The sequence below is a fragment of the Rhinichthys klamathensis genome, unplaced genomic scaffold, assembly GCF_029890125.1.
Source record: "Rhinichthys klamathensis goyatoka isolate OS25496 unplaced genomic scaffold, OSU_Roscu_1.1 h1tg000136l_1, whole genome shotgun sequence".
NCBI classification, from domain to species: Eukaryota; Metazoa; Chordata; class Actinopteri; order Cypriniformes; family Leuciscidae; genus Rhinichthys; species Rhinichthys klamathensis.
The window spans coordinates 183,658-200,185 of NW_026606671.1; the positions used below are offsets into that span (position 1 = coordinate 183,658).

General features: G+C 38.7%; 1 protein-coding gene across 2 annotated transcripts in view; it reads left to right on the forward strand.

Moving 5' to 3' along the window:
- The window catches only part of rxfp1 (relaxin family peptide receptor 1), a 74,213-nt gene extending 58,369 nt beyond the window's left edge, over positions 1-15,844 (forward strand). Inside the window, exons 11-19 of one of the 2 annotated variants that reach the window (XR_008807599.1) lie at positions 5,395-5,466; positions 5,757-5,828; positions 6,921-6,992; positions 7,496-7,567; positions 8,387-8,616; positions 11,691-12,101; positions 13,570-13,788; positions 15,248-15,669; positions 15,763-15,844. Coding sequence is in view for 1 of the 2 variants with exons in the window: in XM_056257226.1 (XP_056113201.1) it covers positions 5,395-5,466; positions 5,757-5,828; positions 6,921-6,992; positions 7,496-7,567; positions 8,387-8,616; positions 11,691-12,101; positions 13,570-13,788; positions 15,248-15,558 (1,459 nt within the window). In the remaining variant the exon portion in view is untranslated. Of the gene's footprint in view, positions 1-5,394; positions 5,467-5,756; positions 5,829-6,920; positions 6,993-7,495; positions 7,568-8,386; positions 8,617-11,690; positions 12,102-13,569; positions 13,789-15,247; positions 15,705-15,762 lie in introns of those variants that run through there. The other variant, XM_056257226.1, reaches the window with a different exon arrangement.
- Positions 15,845-16,528: the final 684 nt, after the last annotated feature.

Sequence of the window (16,528 nt, forward strand, 5' to 3'; positions counted from 1 at the left end):
CACTCCCAGCAAGAGGAACTAACAGGTTTTCACGGTTCCTTGGGCTCAACACATGGCTGCAAAAAACCTGCAATATAAAAGGAGTGAACTTCATTGACAACTTCAATCTTTTCTGGAGTCAGAGGCAACTGTTTCAACAGGATGGGCTCAACCCAAACAAACTTGGTTCAAGAGTGCTAAAGGGCAATATCTACTTCTCCCTCAATCATCCTTCTGCAGTGTGCGACAATCTACTCAATCTGAATAGCACACACACACCTGGACACAGTATGAATGACCACAGGACTTCACTTCAGCACCTGAATGGACATGCGGTTGACACATCACACAAGGACAAGGATGACACCATGCAGCCACAACAACTTCTGCTCACGGACACAATATCAGCAGAGCCCCACCCACAGAGCTCACCACAGACAGACCGGGATATATTAGAACTGCTCCAAGATTCAGCTCCCAAGGACAACATTCCGGAAAACAGCGAGGGAAACCAGGACAGCATATTACAGCCTCCGATAACACCAGGGCAACAGCGCCTCTCCCCAGACACGTTATCCCTCTCTCCAGCATCTCTACTTCTGTGATTCTCAGAGAAAATGGAAAAACTGGTGTATGCTGGAACCAAACTATCCCACTCTTTTGCTGCAAGCCCCCAGATGTCAACCAAAAAACGGCAGGCCCTACAACCCCCAAAGCCTGCGGGCCCAGTCCCTCCTCCTCCCCCTCCTCCTGTGAGAGCTCTTCGGCCTCTGCCACAGCGCAAGGGCTCACACCCTCCATCTGCTCGAGGTGAACCAAAAACAACTGATACCAGCTCTCAGTGATATGTGTCGGGTCCCCGCTATGATAACAGTAACTTTCTTAAATGTTTACAAAACAAGCGGGAACCCAGTGTGCCTGAATCTTTCTCTATTGCTGTTCAATTACATGATAGAAAATCTAAGGCCTTCAAAAGCCGTACAGCAAACCCATCTAATCTGGTGCCTATTACGCGCCAAACTAAGATTGCTGTGGGGACAAAAAGTAAGACTGTTAAGTTAGCACTTTTAAACATCCGCTCACTTAAAAATAAATCACTTCTAGTCAACGATTTAATAACCACATACAACCTGGACTTTATGTTTCTAAATGAAACTTGGTTAGAAGACAGCTGCAGTGGAACAGTCCTCAATGAAACATCCCCTCCTAACTTTACTTTTATGAGTGTCTGCAGAGCGGGTAAGAGAGGCGGGGGCTTAGCTGCTCTTTTTAAAGATGTATATGAATGTAAGCAAATATCATTTGGGAATTACCCATCTTTTGAATATCTAGGTATTGTGTTAAAAGGTGCTCCACGTATTTTACTTATCATTATTTACAGGCCTCCAAAATACTCTCCATCCTTTGCTGAGGACTTTACAGAACTGCTATCAACAATTTCCTCAGAGTTTGATTGTTTTGCCATTGCTGGAGATTTTAACATTTACATAGATAATGCAGAAACCAATATGGCAAAATAAATCAAAACTGTTTTAAAAACTTTTGATCTGACTCAGCATGTACATGGTCCCACACACAATCGTGGACACACTCTAGATTTACTTATCTGTATGGGTTTAAACATCTCATTGATTGTTATTAAGGATGTAGCACTGTCTGATCATTTCTGTATTTTTTTTAATATATTGATCTCTCCTGCCATTGAAGCTAGATCTGTGTCTGTCAAGAAGAGATGCTTAAATGAGAACACTAGTGTGCTATTTATGAAGGCTATATCTCTAAAACCAAGCATATCTGCTGACTGTTGATTTTCTCCTTGATTCTTTTAACTCAAAAGTTAAAAGTGTAATTGATGATATTGCTCCTGTGAAAGTCAGAAAGAATAGTGGTAGACAAAAAGCACCTTGGAGAAACTCAACAGCTGGGCAAAATATGAAAAGACAATGCAGAAGAGCAGAGCGCATGTGGCGGAAGACAAAACTTGTAGTCCATTATAACATCTACAAAGACAGCATCCATGCTTTTAATATTGAACTAGGCAAAGCTAGACAGACTTTCTTCTCGAATATTATAAACAGAAACTTAAACAACACACACACTCTTTTTGCTACTGTAGAGAGACTGACAAACCCCCTAAGCCAGATTCCCAGTGAAATGCTCTCAGACAGCAAGTGCAGTGAGTTTGCTTCTTTCTTCTCTGAGAAAATCAATACTATCAGAAAGGTGATCAGCACATCCTTGAGTTGCTCTGGGGTCAGACAGATCAGACCACAACCTGAGAAAGTAGTTACTATGTCTGTTTTCGAAGAAATTGAAGGCACAATTTTGGAAGAAACCATACAGCACCTTAAAACATCAACCTGCGCCCTTGACGGACTTCCCACATCTTTTTTCAAAAGTGTGTTAAACAGCTTCGAAGCAGATCTCCTAGAAGTGGTAAATGCCTCAATTCTCTCTGGGAGTTTTCCAAACTCCCTGAAAACTGCAGTTGTCAAGCCCCTCTGAAAAAGAGCAATCTGGATAAGACCATCTTAAGCAACTATAGACCGATCTCAAATCTCCCTTTCATAGGCAAGATCATTGAAAAGGTTGTCTTTAATCAGCTGAACAAATTCTTAAGCTCGAATGGATTCTTTGACAATTTTCAATCTGGTTTCCGATCGCATCACAGCACAGAGACAGCGCTCATAAAGATAATAAACGATATTCGCTTAAATACTGATACAGGAAAATTATCGGTACTGGTACTACTCGACCTCAGTGGTGCATTTGACACTGTCGATCACGACATACTTCTTGACAGGCTGGAAAACTGGGTGGGGCTTTCTGGGATAGTCCTAAAATGGTTCAGGTCATACTTAGAAGGGAGAGGTTATTATGTGAGTATAGGAGACCATAAGTCTGAGTGGACATCCGTGACATGGGGAGTCCCTCAAGGCTCAATTCTTGCACCACTCCTATTCAACCTGCTCCCAATGAGCCAAATAATGAGAAAGAACAAAATTGCTTACCACAGCTATGCAGACAACACACAGCTCTACTTAGCCCTATCGCCTAACGACTACAGCCCCATTGACTCCCTGTGCCAATGCATTGATGAAGTAAACATTTGAAGTAAGTCATTGCGTTTGGAAACAAAGACGAAGTTCCCAAGGTGAATGCATACCTTGACGCTAGGGGTCTAACAACTATAAATCAAGTCAGGAATCTTGGTGTGTCTCTAGAGTCAGACCTTAGTTTCAGTAGTCATGTCAAAGCAATAACTAAATCAGCATACTATCATCTGAAAAATATTGCAAGAATTAGATGCTTTGTTTCCAATCAAGACTTAGAGAAACTTGTTCATGCTTTTATCACCAGCAGGGTGGATTATTGTAATGGACTCCTCACTGGCCTTCCTAAAAAGACCATAAGACAGTTGCAGCTCATACAGAATGCTGCTGCCAGGATTCTGAGCAGGACCAGAAAATATGAACATATCACAGAAGGCGTAGCAATGGATGAGAGTAAGGTCAAGGCAGTCTTGGACTGGCCACAACCCACGTCACTGAAGGCGTTGCAACGCTTCCTTAGGTTTGCGAACATTTACCGCCGCTTCATCAGAGACTTCACCACGGTGGCAGGGCCTCTGACTTCTCTGGTGCGGAAAGACGTGTCGCGTCTCCCCTGGAATGAGGGCGCCACCCACGCCTTCAACCAACTCAAGCAACGTTTCACTACGGCTCCCATCCCAACCCCGAGTTGCCGTTTGTAGTTGAGGTGGACGCCTCTAACACAGGCCTGGGCGCCATCCTATCCCAACGGCAGGGATCTCCTCCCAATTTATACCCCTATGCCTACTATTCCAGGAAGCTCAACGCAGCAGAGCGGAACTACGATGTAGGTGATCGTGAACTACTGGCTATCAAAGCCGCTTTCGAGGAGTGGCGGCACTGGCTGGAGGGAGCCTCACACCCCTTCACGGTATTCATGGATCACAAGAATCTAGAATACCTCCGTACAGCCAATAGGCTGAACCCCAGACAAGCCAGATGGTCTCTGCTCTTCAGTCGATTCCAATTCACGGTCACTTACCGTCCTGGTTCAAAGAATACTAAGGTCGATGCTATATCTTGTCAACATGACCCGGACCTGACCCCCCAGACCCCTGAAACAATCCTGAACCCCGACCTCGTCTTCGGCCCTATCCAGTGGGATATTGAAACCGAGCTCAGTCAGGCCAATGCCCAGATAGAAGTTCCTCCAGACTGTCCTCCCTGCCCATTGATCCTCTGCCTGTTTCCTGGATCTCGTATCGTCTGCTGCCTGCCCCTGATCCCCTGCCTGGTTCCCTGTACGCCTTGCCTGCTCTGCTACACTGATTCTGCTGGTATTGGACCCTTATCTGTTGATTTTGCATTCAAACAATAAACTGTTGCAAATGGATCTGACTGAGTCTGATGAATCACAACAGCCGGTTCCCGCCTCCTGCTTCCCATAACAACTAACCTTGTTACAGTTATGAAATGCTAAAATAATAATAATAAAAAAATATATATATTTAGCACACTATTTCACAAAGTGCTTAATTTAATTTTTCTGCTCATCTTCCATGTTTATGATCAGCAGGAAAAAGTATTGGCACTGACCCAACCAAATCTAAAATTCACGAACATTTTCATATATTTAATGCACAATCCATTTTCATATAATTGCGCTATTCAGTGGATGAATAAATAAAATGGAGATGATTGTGGATTATTAAACTTATGTAAATGTTTGTAAATGTAAGATTTGATTGGGTCTGTGCTATCTTGCGATTGGTAAAAATGTTTTCTAAGATGTTCTATGGTAGATGAGCGGAAAAGTTTTTTTTTTTTATGGCATACCGTTTATCATAATATAAAGTAAATCATAATATATAATTCTATTTTCACATAATCATATTTATAGGGGGATTTTTAGCCCTGTTGTACCCCACTCTTAATGTGCATAGTTTGAGGTCCTTCTTGCCAAAAAAATAATAATAATTAGGTCAAAATATATTTTTAGGCAAAGTATTTTCATCTCCCTGGTTCTTGCTTTTTTTATTTTTAATCACTGTTCTGCAGAAATCAGAGCAACAGACTTATCTGCCTTTGTTCATTTTGAAACTTAGTTTCTATTAGACTATTAAGTAGAATAGTGATATGTGTGGACTTCAGTAATGAATATTATGCAATATTTTCAGATTATAATTTCACTGATTATACGCATGAGTTACTCTGTTGATTAAAGGTCAGATCCCATTTACCTTCTAAATTGATTTTTGTTTTTGCACTCATCACCATTGACACTGTTGTGTACTCTTTTGTATTTCTTGCACATTCCATTCCTCTGAAAGGGTCGTCATGTTTCTGTCCACCAAGATAAATGTTTTTTTGTTTTTTTTTGCAGGGTCCTCCAGCGGAACTGCATTAGTTACATACACTTGCAGGCTTTCTCTCTGCTTCGTAAACTGGGCGAGCTGTAAGTCCTCAGGCATTCCATTCCATCATAAATATTTGTCAAAATAATCACCACAAAGTGTTCTCTGGAGTTTACTCGTGACCCATTTCTGTGCTATTTTTGAGAAGCTAAGCTAAAATGGATTTCCTTATCAATTTTAAAGTCCGGTTTGGTCCTACTCCCATCCAGCTCGACTAGTAACATGTGACATCAGTCCTCAAATAGTTTGGCATCAGACTGTCTTGCTCATCAATTCTGTCAACAGATGCCTATTTGAATGCAAAAGGCACTAATATTTTCTCTCTCCACAGGGATTTGTCCAATAACAGAATCAAAGCAATCCCTCCTGATCTTTTTGTCAATCTTGGAGACCTGCTTCAGCTGTGAGTCTTCCATTAATATGCACATTACAAACCCCAAACTGGTTCTAATGGCTGTATGGCAGGGGCATGTGATGAGCTTCTGTTGAACTGTTTTTTTTTTATTATTTTTTATTCCAATATAAAGTGCCCCAGTTCCATTTGATGTATATACGTTTCCCAGTTAAAGACGTTTCCCAGTCTTTTTTTTTGTAGAATTATATTAACATTTTGTAGGATCATCTATTAACCATTTATGAAAACTAAGTCATATCAAAATCTCATTTAGCTTACACTAGTGTTCAACTGTTTTCAACACTGATTATAATAAGAAATGTTTCTTGAGCAACAAATCAGCATATCAGAAGAATTTCTGAAGGATCATGTGACACTGAAGACTGGAGTAATGATGGCGTCACAGGAATAAATTACATTTTAAACTATATTAAAATAGAAAATAATATTTCAAAATATTACTGTTTTTACTGTATTTTTGATCAAATAAATGCAGCCTTGGTGAGCATACGAGACAAAAGAGGTGCTTTAAGAGCATACAAGCTGCTTTCAAAAGCATTAGAAAATCTTACTGACCCCAAACTTTTGAACGGTAATGTATGCTTTTTTATTTATTTATTTATTTTAAAATAAATACAATAATACGGTAACAAAGCATATTTTGTGGAGTTTTTGTGTTGTTTGGCTATATTCAAGAAATTTTACAGTATATCATCAAACACGAAGGTCGGGTGCACCTTTAATTTAACCCGAGTTGTCGATGATGTTGGTTCCATCATTGTGTGATGGAATGGAAAAATGATTGTTTTAAGGCCAATTCACGCTCCACCGACAGACACCGGCCAACGCCGACAGTCACCAGATTACAGTACATCACTTCTCAGACATTCAAAGACCCAACAAACACATATTCAACATGTTCAATCGGCAAAAACGAGAACCGACCAACACCAAAAGACGCAGACTGGGGTAACACACCGATCCGTCAAAACCTGACGAAGTGTTGCCGTCTGTCAATGCAGTGTGAATTTGCTTTTGCATGATATTTCATATTATATTTTGTGATTTTTCAGTTGACTCTTGCCTTTAATTTGTCTGTAGGAATATTTCATATAACCCTATTATGGACCTCCAAGTGGACCACTTTGACAAGCTGCATAAGTTAAAGTCACTGTAAGTCTTCTTATAATTTTCTATAATGATAAACTGTAAGGTTTTGAAGCTGAAATAGAGGAAGTCTGAAGTATGTTTTAAAGATGCTGCAAGTGATGTTATCCATTTTGTAACTTTCCACAGTGAATATTGACTATACTAAGACACACACAAGCCCTCTCCCCCTTTTATACCTCTCTGTTTTTGTTTTGTTTTGTTTGAAAAAAAAAAGGCACATTCACATGAATCCACAGGAAAACCTTGCAATTATAATAATAATGTGCTGTTTGCGGGCCCCTTTCAGCACAGTACAATGGTCTTACCCAAACTTCACGCAGTGAACATTGCCCTCGTCTCTACTCAACAGCACAAAAACGATCTGCTTTTAGGTCATGCTTCAAAGGCTTCCAGATAGCATCTTGGGCACAAAACTGCATAGTTGTAGGAAAAAGAGGTGTGAATACTGAAATGCAATGGTAGTTTTCTAAAGAGTGAACTCTGAGAGAAAGCTTTTTGTGTCACAGGAGCATTGAGGGAATCGAAATTGGGAACATCCACAGAAGGATGTTTGAACCTCTCAAGAACCTGACTCACATGTGAGTGCTGCTTTTTTAAAAGTTTTAATATCAAAATGCTTTAGATTCTGCTTGCTCAGTTTCTGAAAATTGATTGAAATCTCTATTTTCTGAAGTTATCATTGAGAATGATTCGGTTTTTAATGTTTAAATAAAGTCTTGAGATGGATGTTCAAGATATTCTGATTGAAATGCCTGACAACTGAACATCTCTAGAATTATTCGTACTTTAAAACATTAAACAAATGATGGCAGATCGTGGAGATCGAATGCAGATGTTTTGTAATGTCTGGAATATCCTCATTAAAAAAAGATAAAGACAAACTCTTTAGTTCTCATCCCAGAAATTGACTCTAATATTTTGTATTCTATTAATTATTTATGGTAATCATTTTCTCCCATGGCCTGGTGTAGTAATTGGGAGTGATTACGATGTATCGCCTGAAAACGTGAAAAAAATATGCAAGGGTGTTTGGAATATATATTGGAGTGTTTGCAATTCCCTTGTCAATCTTTTCAGCTACTTGAAGCCCCAGTGTTGTGTCTTTCTGCTTTGCACATATATTGCAGTATATAAATTACACTGGGAAAAATGAGAACACTCAATGAATTTTGCAGGTAATTTATGATGCTTCCTCTCATGCTTTTTTTGTTGACTGTGAAATTCAACTCAAGACTTGCTTTTCTGATCTTTTATCTCTCAAATTCGATGGATGGATGGATTCAGACTTGACATTTTTTGAGCATAAATGAATCAATATTCGTAGCCATGTCGTGACAGGACTGAAATGATGATCTGATTATGTTTGTCATTTGTGCTTCTTTCTTTTTTCTTTTTAGCTACTTTAAAAAGTTTCAGTACTGTGGCTATGCGCCTCACGTCCGCAGCTGCAAGCCCAACACTGATGGCATCTCATCTTTCGAGGACCTTTTGGCAAACATCGTGCTGCGTGTCTTTGTCTGGGTTGTCTCGGCAACGACATGCTTCGGCAACATCTTTGTGATCTGCATGCGATCCTACATTCGCTCGGAGAACAAGCTCCACGCCATGTGCATCATCTCTTTATGCTGTAAGATTAGATACAAAATATCATGCAGTGTCATTTTAAAGTGTGACTTACAGTAAGTAGTGTCCACTTAAGTCCCCTTTGTCTGAATAGATTTGGCACTTTACACGGAGTTTAAGTGTGCAGGTTGCAGTGCACTGCTCATCATCTCCAAAAGCAATTTCACACATAATTAGTCTCAACTTTCTTTTTTGGAGTTTTTTTTTTTATTCATAAAATTGTCATAAAAAAGGAATAAAAGTAATAATAAACTCAAAATTGCGAGAAATAAAGTCAGAATTGTGAGATTTTTTTTCCAGAATTGTAAGAAATAAACATGCAGTTGTGAGTTCTAAAATCTGAATGGCAAAATAAATTGAGAAAAATATCAGAATTGTGAGATAAAAAGTTACAATTACCTTTTTAATTTTTTTATTCCATGGCGGAAACGAGCTTCCATAAAATACTGTTTAGCCTGACATGGATTAACATAAAAGTGGTTCCCCAAAGTGGAGACGTTTGTGTGATTCAAGATTTCTTATTCAGGTGAGAAAAAAAAGTCAATGGTGCTCTTTAGAGAAACTGGCTGATAGCATGAGGGCAGCTTATAGCTGGCCAACAGCATTCAGAATCTGTTTTCACCCAACAGTTTTGTTCACTTTTGACAGAAGTACCACCACGTATGAGGTCACCCATTCAAACTGACCACTGATGAATGAAGCAAATGCTGTGTTTCATTAAAACTTTCCTAATTCATACTGCGCACACTATAGCCTTCTCCCATAGGAAATAGGAAATAGCGAGCCATGAAAAGAAAAGCAGTTCTTTCATTTCTGTCCTTTGATATGGTTTAAATAAGAGGATATCAAAGTTGTGCACTGGGCATCTGTATGCTCCAGAGAGCTGCCATGGGCAATTCAGATGAGTGTGTAGCCTAATTCAAAATACATGGAAATCAATTGTTCAGAGTGTTCACTTTGAAGTGTAGATGACAACACTTAGATGTAGCAACATCATTTACAGGTTTTTTTTTTACAGTTATAATTCATTCCTTTTTTACATTCACCTACTAACATGGCCACAAGCCACAATCTTAAAAACCACATGACTAATATCGTGTAGGTCTCCCTTGTGCTGCCAAAACAGACCACGGGACCTCTGAAGGCATCCTGTGGGATTCTAGCACCAAGACATTAGTAGAAGAGTCCTACAAGTTGTGAGGTGGGGCCTCCATGGATCGGATTTGTTGGTCCAACACATACCATAGATGCTCAATCGGATTGAGATCTGGGGAATTTGGAGGCCAAGGCAACACCATTCCTACACATTATTGGCGCTTTCGGCTGTGGACAGGGGTTATCATTGGCACTCTGACCAGTCTGCTGCTACGCAGCCCCATACATGGCAAACTGTGATCCACTGTGTGTTCTGACACCATTCTATAATGGCCAGTATTACGTTTTTCAGCAATTTGAGCTATAGTAGCTCTTCTGTGTGATCAGACCAGACAGGTGAGCCTGTGCTCCGCACGTGCATCAATGAGCCTTGGGCGCCCATGATCCTGATGCTGGTTCACTGGTTGTCCACTTTTGGTAGATACTAACCACTGTATACATGGAACATCCTACAAGACTTGCCGTTTTGAAAACGCTGTGACCCAGTATTTAGCCATTAGCCATCACTATTAAGCCCTTGTTAATCAGTTAATCAGATCTTTTCACTTGCTCATTTTTCTGCCAGTGGTGTTAATGTTGTGTCTGATCAGTGTATATGGAACCCGAGAGTAGTTGAATGAAAATGAAAGTGAGTTAAATATTATATCATATTTATAAATGATCATAATAATATATTTTTTTAGTGTATTCTATTTGTATACATGCGCACACTATTGTTCAAAAGTTTGTGTTCAGTATGATTTTTTTATGTTGTTGAAAAGTCTCTTATGCTCACCAAGGCTGAAATATCATTACAATATAGTTTTAAATAACTTTTTTATTTTATTTTTATATTTTAAAACATAATTTATTCTTTTGATAACAGAGCTAAGTTTTCAGCATCATTACTCCAGTCTGCAGGGTCACATGATCCTTCAGAAATCATTCTAATATACTGATTTGAAATAGAAACCCTTAATAATATTATAAATGCCTTTACTGTCAGTTTTGATCAATTTAATGGATCTTTGCTGAATAAAAGTATTCACTTTTATTATCTGTAAAGCTGGATTGAAACAATATGTATTGTGAAAGCGCTATACAAATAAATGTGAATTGAATTGAAAATGTGAACTTCTTTCAAAACTAATAGGAAAATAATAAAAAATACCACAACATGTGGTCTGGTCTTTTGCCCTTTAGAGCACATTTGTTGCTATTACAGTAAATGGGTAACATTAATGCATTTTCTTGGGAAACTTTCGTTTTCTTGGGAACTCGCCCCACTGAGCTGGTCATGTAATTTGCTCTTTGTCAATCATAATTGACCCATCACCGGCCTTAGGCATGGGCAGGTATTGCTGAGATAATACGCAATTTGCTAATTCTTTACTGTTCGACACCTCATAGCTGTTGGTGGCTGAATCGCTCAATATTGTTTCCTGTGACTATAACAGTGTGATCGTCATAGGTAATGTTTTTCTGTTAAATGTCTATGGGTGAGAAATGTTCTCAATTTTAGGGCAGCTGGAGGGGGGGAAAGAGTCAGACGTGGAAAGTGGCAGACTGGTAATAAAGGCTTCTTGATGTTCAGCCTGCTGTCAGATTTCATCAAACTTTTATTATACATTGTGCTTGCTTGGTTGATGCAACCTGTGCTGCAAAAAAGAAAACTGTTTTGTTGTGTCAAAAAAAAACATTCTAAAATGTTGGTTTAGTTTTTATTTATTTAAAAATATTCATAATTATGTAAATCAATCAATATTTTAAATGAATAGTGCAGGTAGTTGGAGAAACACACACACAAACAATTGGGTTTTTTTGTTTTTTTTTACTTAAAGCTGTATTTCCTGAAATGTAAATAAGTAACTCATAAAAATGATGTGTTAACCTCATCCGTATTTGTCTAGCTTACAAGTTCATTCTCTGTTCTCTGCTACACAGGTGCAGATGGTCTGATGGGTGTCTACCTCTTCATGATTGGCGCCTATGACCTGAAGTTCCGAGGCGAGTATAACCGTCACGCTCAGGCCTGGATGGATAGTGCACCCTGTCAGGTGATTGGATCTCTAGCCATGCTGTCAACAGAGGTGTCAGTGCTGCTCCTCACATACCTCACCCTGGAGAAATACATCTGCATTGTCTACCCGTTCCGGTACCTGACCCCTGGCCGCAGACGCACTGTTACCATTTTGGTGGTCATCTGGATCTTGGGCTTTGTTATTGCTTTCCTGCCACTGGTCTTTAAAGGGGTTTTTAAAAACTTCTATGGTACCAATGGCGTTTGTTTCCCTCTGCACTCTGAGCAGCCAGAGACTCTCGGAGCCCAAATCTACTCCATTGTGATCTTTCTGGGTACGTGAGAATCCCTTCATTTTGTTGAAAATATGTTCTTTTGGACAACTGTCAGGTTCTGGCCTAATCTCAGGCATTTTCTCCACAGAATAATAGATTTTTATTGATTCCGTATAAATCTTTTAAGACAGACCTACCATGAGCTCTGAGGTTATTAATCAACAGAAAATACTTAATTTTCAACTTAAAAAAATACAATTCTGTGTGTGTATATATTTCAGGATATTTATTAATTTGATAAAAAATGAATAAACACTAATATTGTGCAATATTCTTAAATTTAAAATAACTGTTTTCTACTTTAAAGGTATGGTAGGCAAACGCGGAGAGGCTAGCAATAGCAAGCTAGCTTTGAAAGCATAAGATCCCACCCTCCCTTCAGAGCGTCTCCAAAGCCACGCCTCCTTCAAAACACATGAACACACACAGCAGAGTCTGCAAAGCATCAGGAGAGATGGCGTTAAATTACCTCATGTCTCAAAGTAAATAACATTACAATAATAATGAACGTAAACAACTTACAGAGGTATGGAAATACATGTTGATAGGAAAGAAGGACAACGTACCATTGCATTCGGACCACTTCTATTATTGATTGCTATCAGGATGTGAAGAGAGTTTCAACCAATATATCGAAGTGTTTATAAAAAAATTGCCTACCCTACCTTTAATATATTTTAAAATGTAGGCCTAATTTATTTCAGCAGCCATTACTCCAGTCTTCAGTGTCACATGATCCTTCAGAAATCCTTCTAATATGTTGCTTTGTTTTATTTATTTATTTCAAAATATTCATATATAAATCAATCAAAAATTTAAATCAATGTTTATATTTATTTTATGTGAATACATAATTTACAGTTGGAGAAAGACAATGCTGGCAGTTGAAACAAAAATGACATTTTTTGACAATATTTAGATACAGTCTTTTGCCCTTTTTACTGATATCCTGTTTGATATCCTTATGGAGAAAATCAATGGGAAAACATGTCTGGAACCAAGACTTGTGAAAAAGCGGTTGGTTGTTGCACTCTGTTAAAGGTTTTTAAGATTTAAAACTAAGACATTGAGGCACAATGATTCCCCCCTCAAACATTTACTTCTTTTTTACTAGATTTCCTGTTTTAACAGCAGTCAGAGTTGTTGGACTCTTTTGTTCCTGGTTGGGAAATTGTTCTCTCTGTGAGTGCTCAATTTGTTTGTATGATAGAGGTCATATCGAAAGGTCTAAATTTAGATTGGAAGAAAGGACAGTAGGGAACAGACGTTATTTAGAGAGCATTGAAGAAATGTGGTGGGGTCCAGCAAGTCCATTCATTTTAACAATAACTTAATCTTTTTTTTACCTGAAAGGTGTTTAAAGTGTATTGTTGTGGTGCTTGTGTTTTGTATTGAGGTCATCCTTCACATTGATGAACAATTTGCACTGTTATACGTCATATCAAAAACATATCCTGTTTCCAAATAGGTCTCAATCTGGTGGCTTTTCTCATCATCGTTCTCTCTTATGGAAGCATGTTTTACAATATCCAGAGAACAGGAACACAGACGACCAAATACACCAACCACATTAAGAAAGAGCTGACCATTGCCAAACGCTTCTTCTCCATTGTCATCACCGATTCACTGTGCTGGATTCCCATTTTCATTCTCAAGATTCTTTCACTAATGGAGGTCGAAATCCCCGGTAAGTGCCTCACGAGGCTTTTTAAAGTCTTCAGGGTTTTCAATTTTTTTTCAAGGATAAGTCTGAAATTGAGCCAAAGCAGAATCTTTTTTCAGCGTTTTTTTTTATTCATCATGCTCTTTCATTTAACATCAGTGTCTATAAGTATTGAAAAGGTTAAAGGGGTCCAAACATGTGCAAGTAACAGAAAGGGTATGCAAAACTTTTACTTGACATTAAAATTTATCCGGGGCTAGAAAAAGAAAAATTATTTCATAATCTCTGTACAGTGCTCTCCCTCGTGTTGTTACAGACCCGTATGCATTTCTTTCATCCATGGAACACAAAAAGGGCCATTTTGAATAATGTTATTTTGTATATAATCACAATGAACGATGGCCGGAGATTTGAAGCTTCAAAGATGATGCAAAAGTATCATAAAACTGTCATAAACATAGTTCAAATGATTATATTCCAATCTGAAGGGATATAGATTTGTATGAGAAACTCCAAAAAAGTTGTCATATGTCAAGTATGTCAATATCAGTTCCTCGTACAAAGCCATCATATGTCTTTAGAAGACTTTCGTTTTTTTTTTTTTTTTTTTTAAATGTTCACCTTTTGTCTGCCACTGAAGAAAGAAAGTCTTAGGAAGTGTTCACACTTGGCAGGTTTGGTTTGATTAAAACAAACCCTGTTCCTAATGCTCTGTTAGTGCGGTTCATTTGAATAAGTGTGAACGCTGCCATCCGAACCCCGGTGCACACCAAACAAGTGGACCAAGACCGCTGAAAAGATGGGTCTCTGTCCGCTTCCAAACCAATTAGTGCGGTTCAAATTAAATATAGACGCAACACGGACCTAAGCTTCAATGCATATGTTGACTTAACGATTTACTATACAGTACATTGCATTTTAAATAGAAACCAGACGTTCCTCTGGTAATGTCAGCAACATATAAAACCCAACCTCTTTGTCCAGAGGAACATAGAAAGCTGGAATGAAGACCATTTCTCCAGAAAATTGTCTTTCTCTCCTATGTCTCGACATAAAAAAAAAAAAAAAGAGATCTCTTGGCAAAATAACTGGTGTCCGGTCCCGTGAATTAAACAATAACGGGGAAAAAGTGTGAACACATCCTACAGATTTTGAACTGCATTTCAGAACTTTGCCTTCAAAGTATGTTTGCTATTCAAAAACATTTAATGCTCTTTTCATTCACATAATATTTAACAATGGCTGGGCAAATGACACTGTGTTTCACTATGATTACTTCTAGGACATTTCAATGAAACATTATAGTTTTTGTTCCCATCCTCTCTCTGAATTATTACATTTCCAGAGAGCAGTTGAGAAGTGCACTGCCTTGTTGAAAATGCTTTTTTCAAAGAAAAGAAATCAGCAATAAAATGACTTGAGATATCAACCCTCAATGCATAATTTTCCTCCCCATTACTCTTCTGAATTGAACCCTCTGCAGGAACCATCAGCTCGTGGGTCGTCATCTTCATTCTGCCGATCAACAGCGCTCTGAACCCCATCTTGTACACGCTGACCACACGGCCCTTTAAAGAGACACTGCTGCAGGTGTGGTCCAACTACAGGCTGCGGAGACCCCTGTTCAGCAGCCATCCACCTCACCTACCTTCCTTTACCTGGCAGGAAATGTGGCCTCTGCAGGAAAACAGCCAAACCCTTTGCTCCCCGGACGACCTGGCACATCCGACTGAAATGTCACACAACTCCGGGACCACCCAGTTACTTCACGTGGAGGGGCCGAACGGGACATGAGGTGGTCTGATGTGGTCCTGCCATCTGCATCCGACAGCACATACATTTATTTACATTTTTTTTGTATGTTTGTGGATGTCTCCATGCAGGGATAATAATGATGCACTGCATGTTGTGAGTGAGTGCGTGAGTGAGTGAGTGAGAGAGAGTGAGAATGAAAAAAGTTAGAGAGAGAGAGAGAGAGAGAGAGAGAGAGAGAGAGAGAGAGAGAGAGAGAGAGAGAGAGAGAGAGAGAGAATGACAAAAAGAGACGAAGATGGAGAGCAAGATCTTTGCAACCCCTGCTGGTTTGTGCTGGTCTAGCTGGTTTATAAAGGGAGAACTGCTGGTCAAAGGGATTGTTCAATTCTGACATCATTTACTCAGCCTCATGTCATTCCAACTCGTTTGATTTTCTTTCTTCTGCAGTACACAAAATAATGTTTTGTGTGTGTTTTTGTCAATGAATGTCAATTGGATCCAAAACAGGGCTTTTAGAGTTAACTAAACTAAAACTAAGCCTATAAAAAAAAAAAAAAAAACATTGTTTCTTGAAATTAGATAAAAATTGACTGAATAAAATAAAACAAAAATTAAGCTGATTTCAGATAGTTTCCTTTGCAAAATTTCTCATCATCCTTGAGCTCATCTTGATGTTCTAAAATAACTGAAACGGAAATAAAATTAATCAAAAGGTTTTTTTTAATTCAAAACTTGATTGCTAACATTTTAACTATATTAAAATGGATTGTATGAAAATGAAAATGAAAAAGGTTTTAAGCTCAAAAAAGGATATAAAAGTAACACCTTGGAAAACCACTGGAGCGCTGAAACTTTTAGACCCCACTGACTTTCATCATCATATATAGGCAAAAACAGCTGAAAAGCAAGAACATCGTATAAGTTTGTAACAACATGGAGGTTAGTAAATGTTGACAGCATCAGCACACCAGCATCCAAAATACAACATACAGCTAGTGGCCAGCAAAGC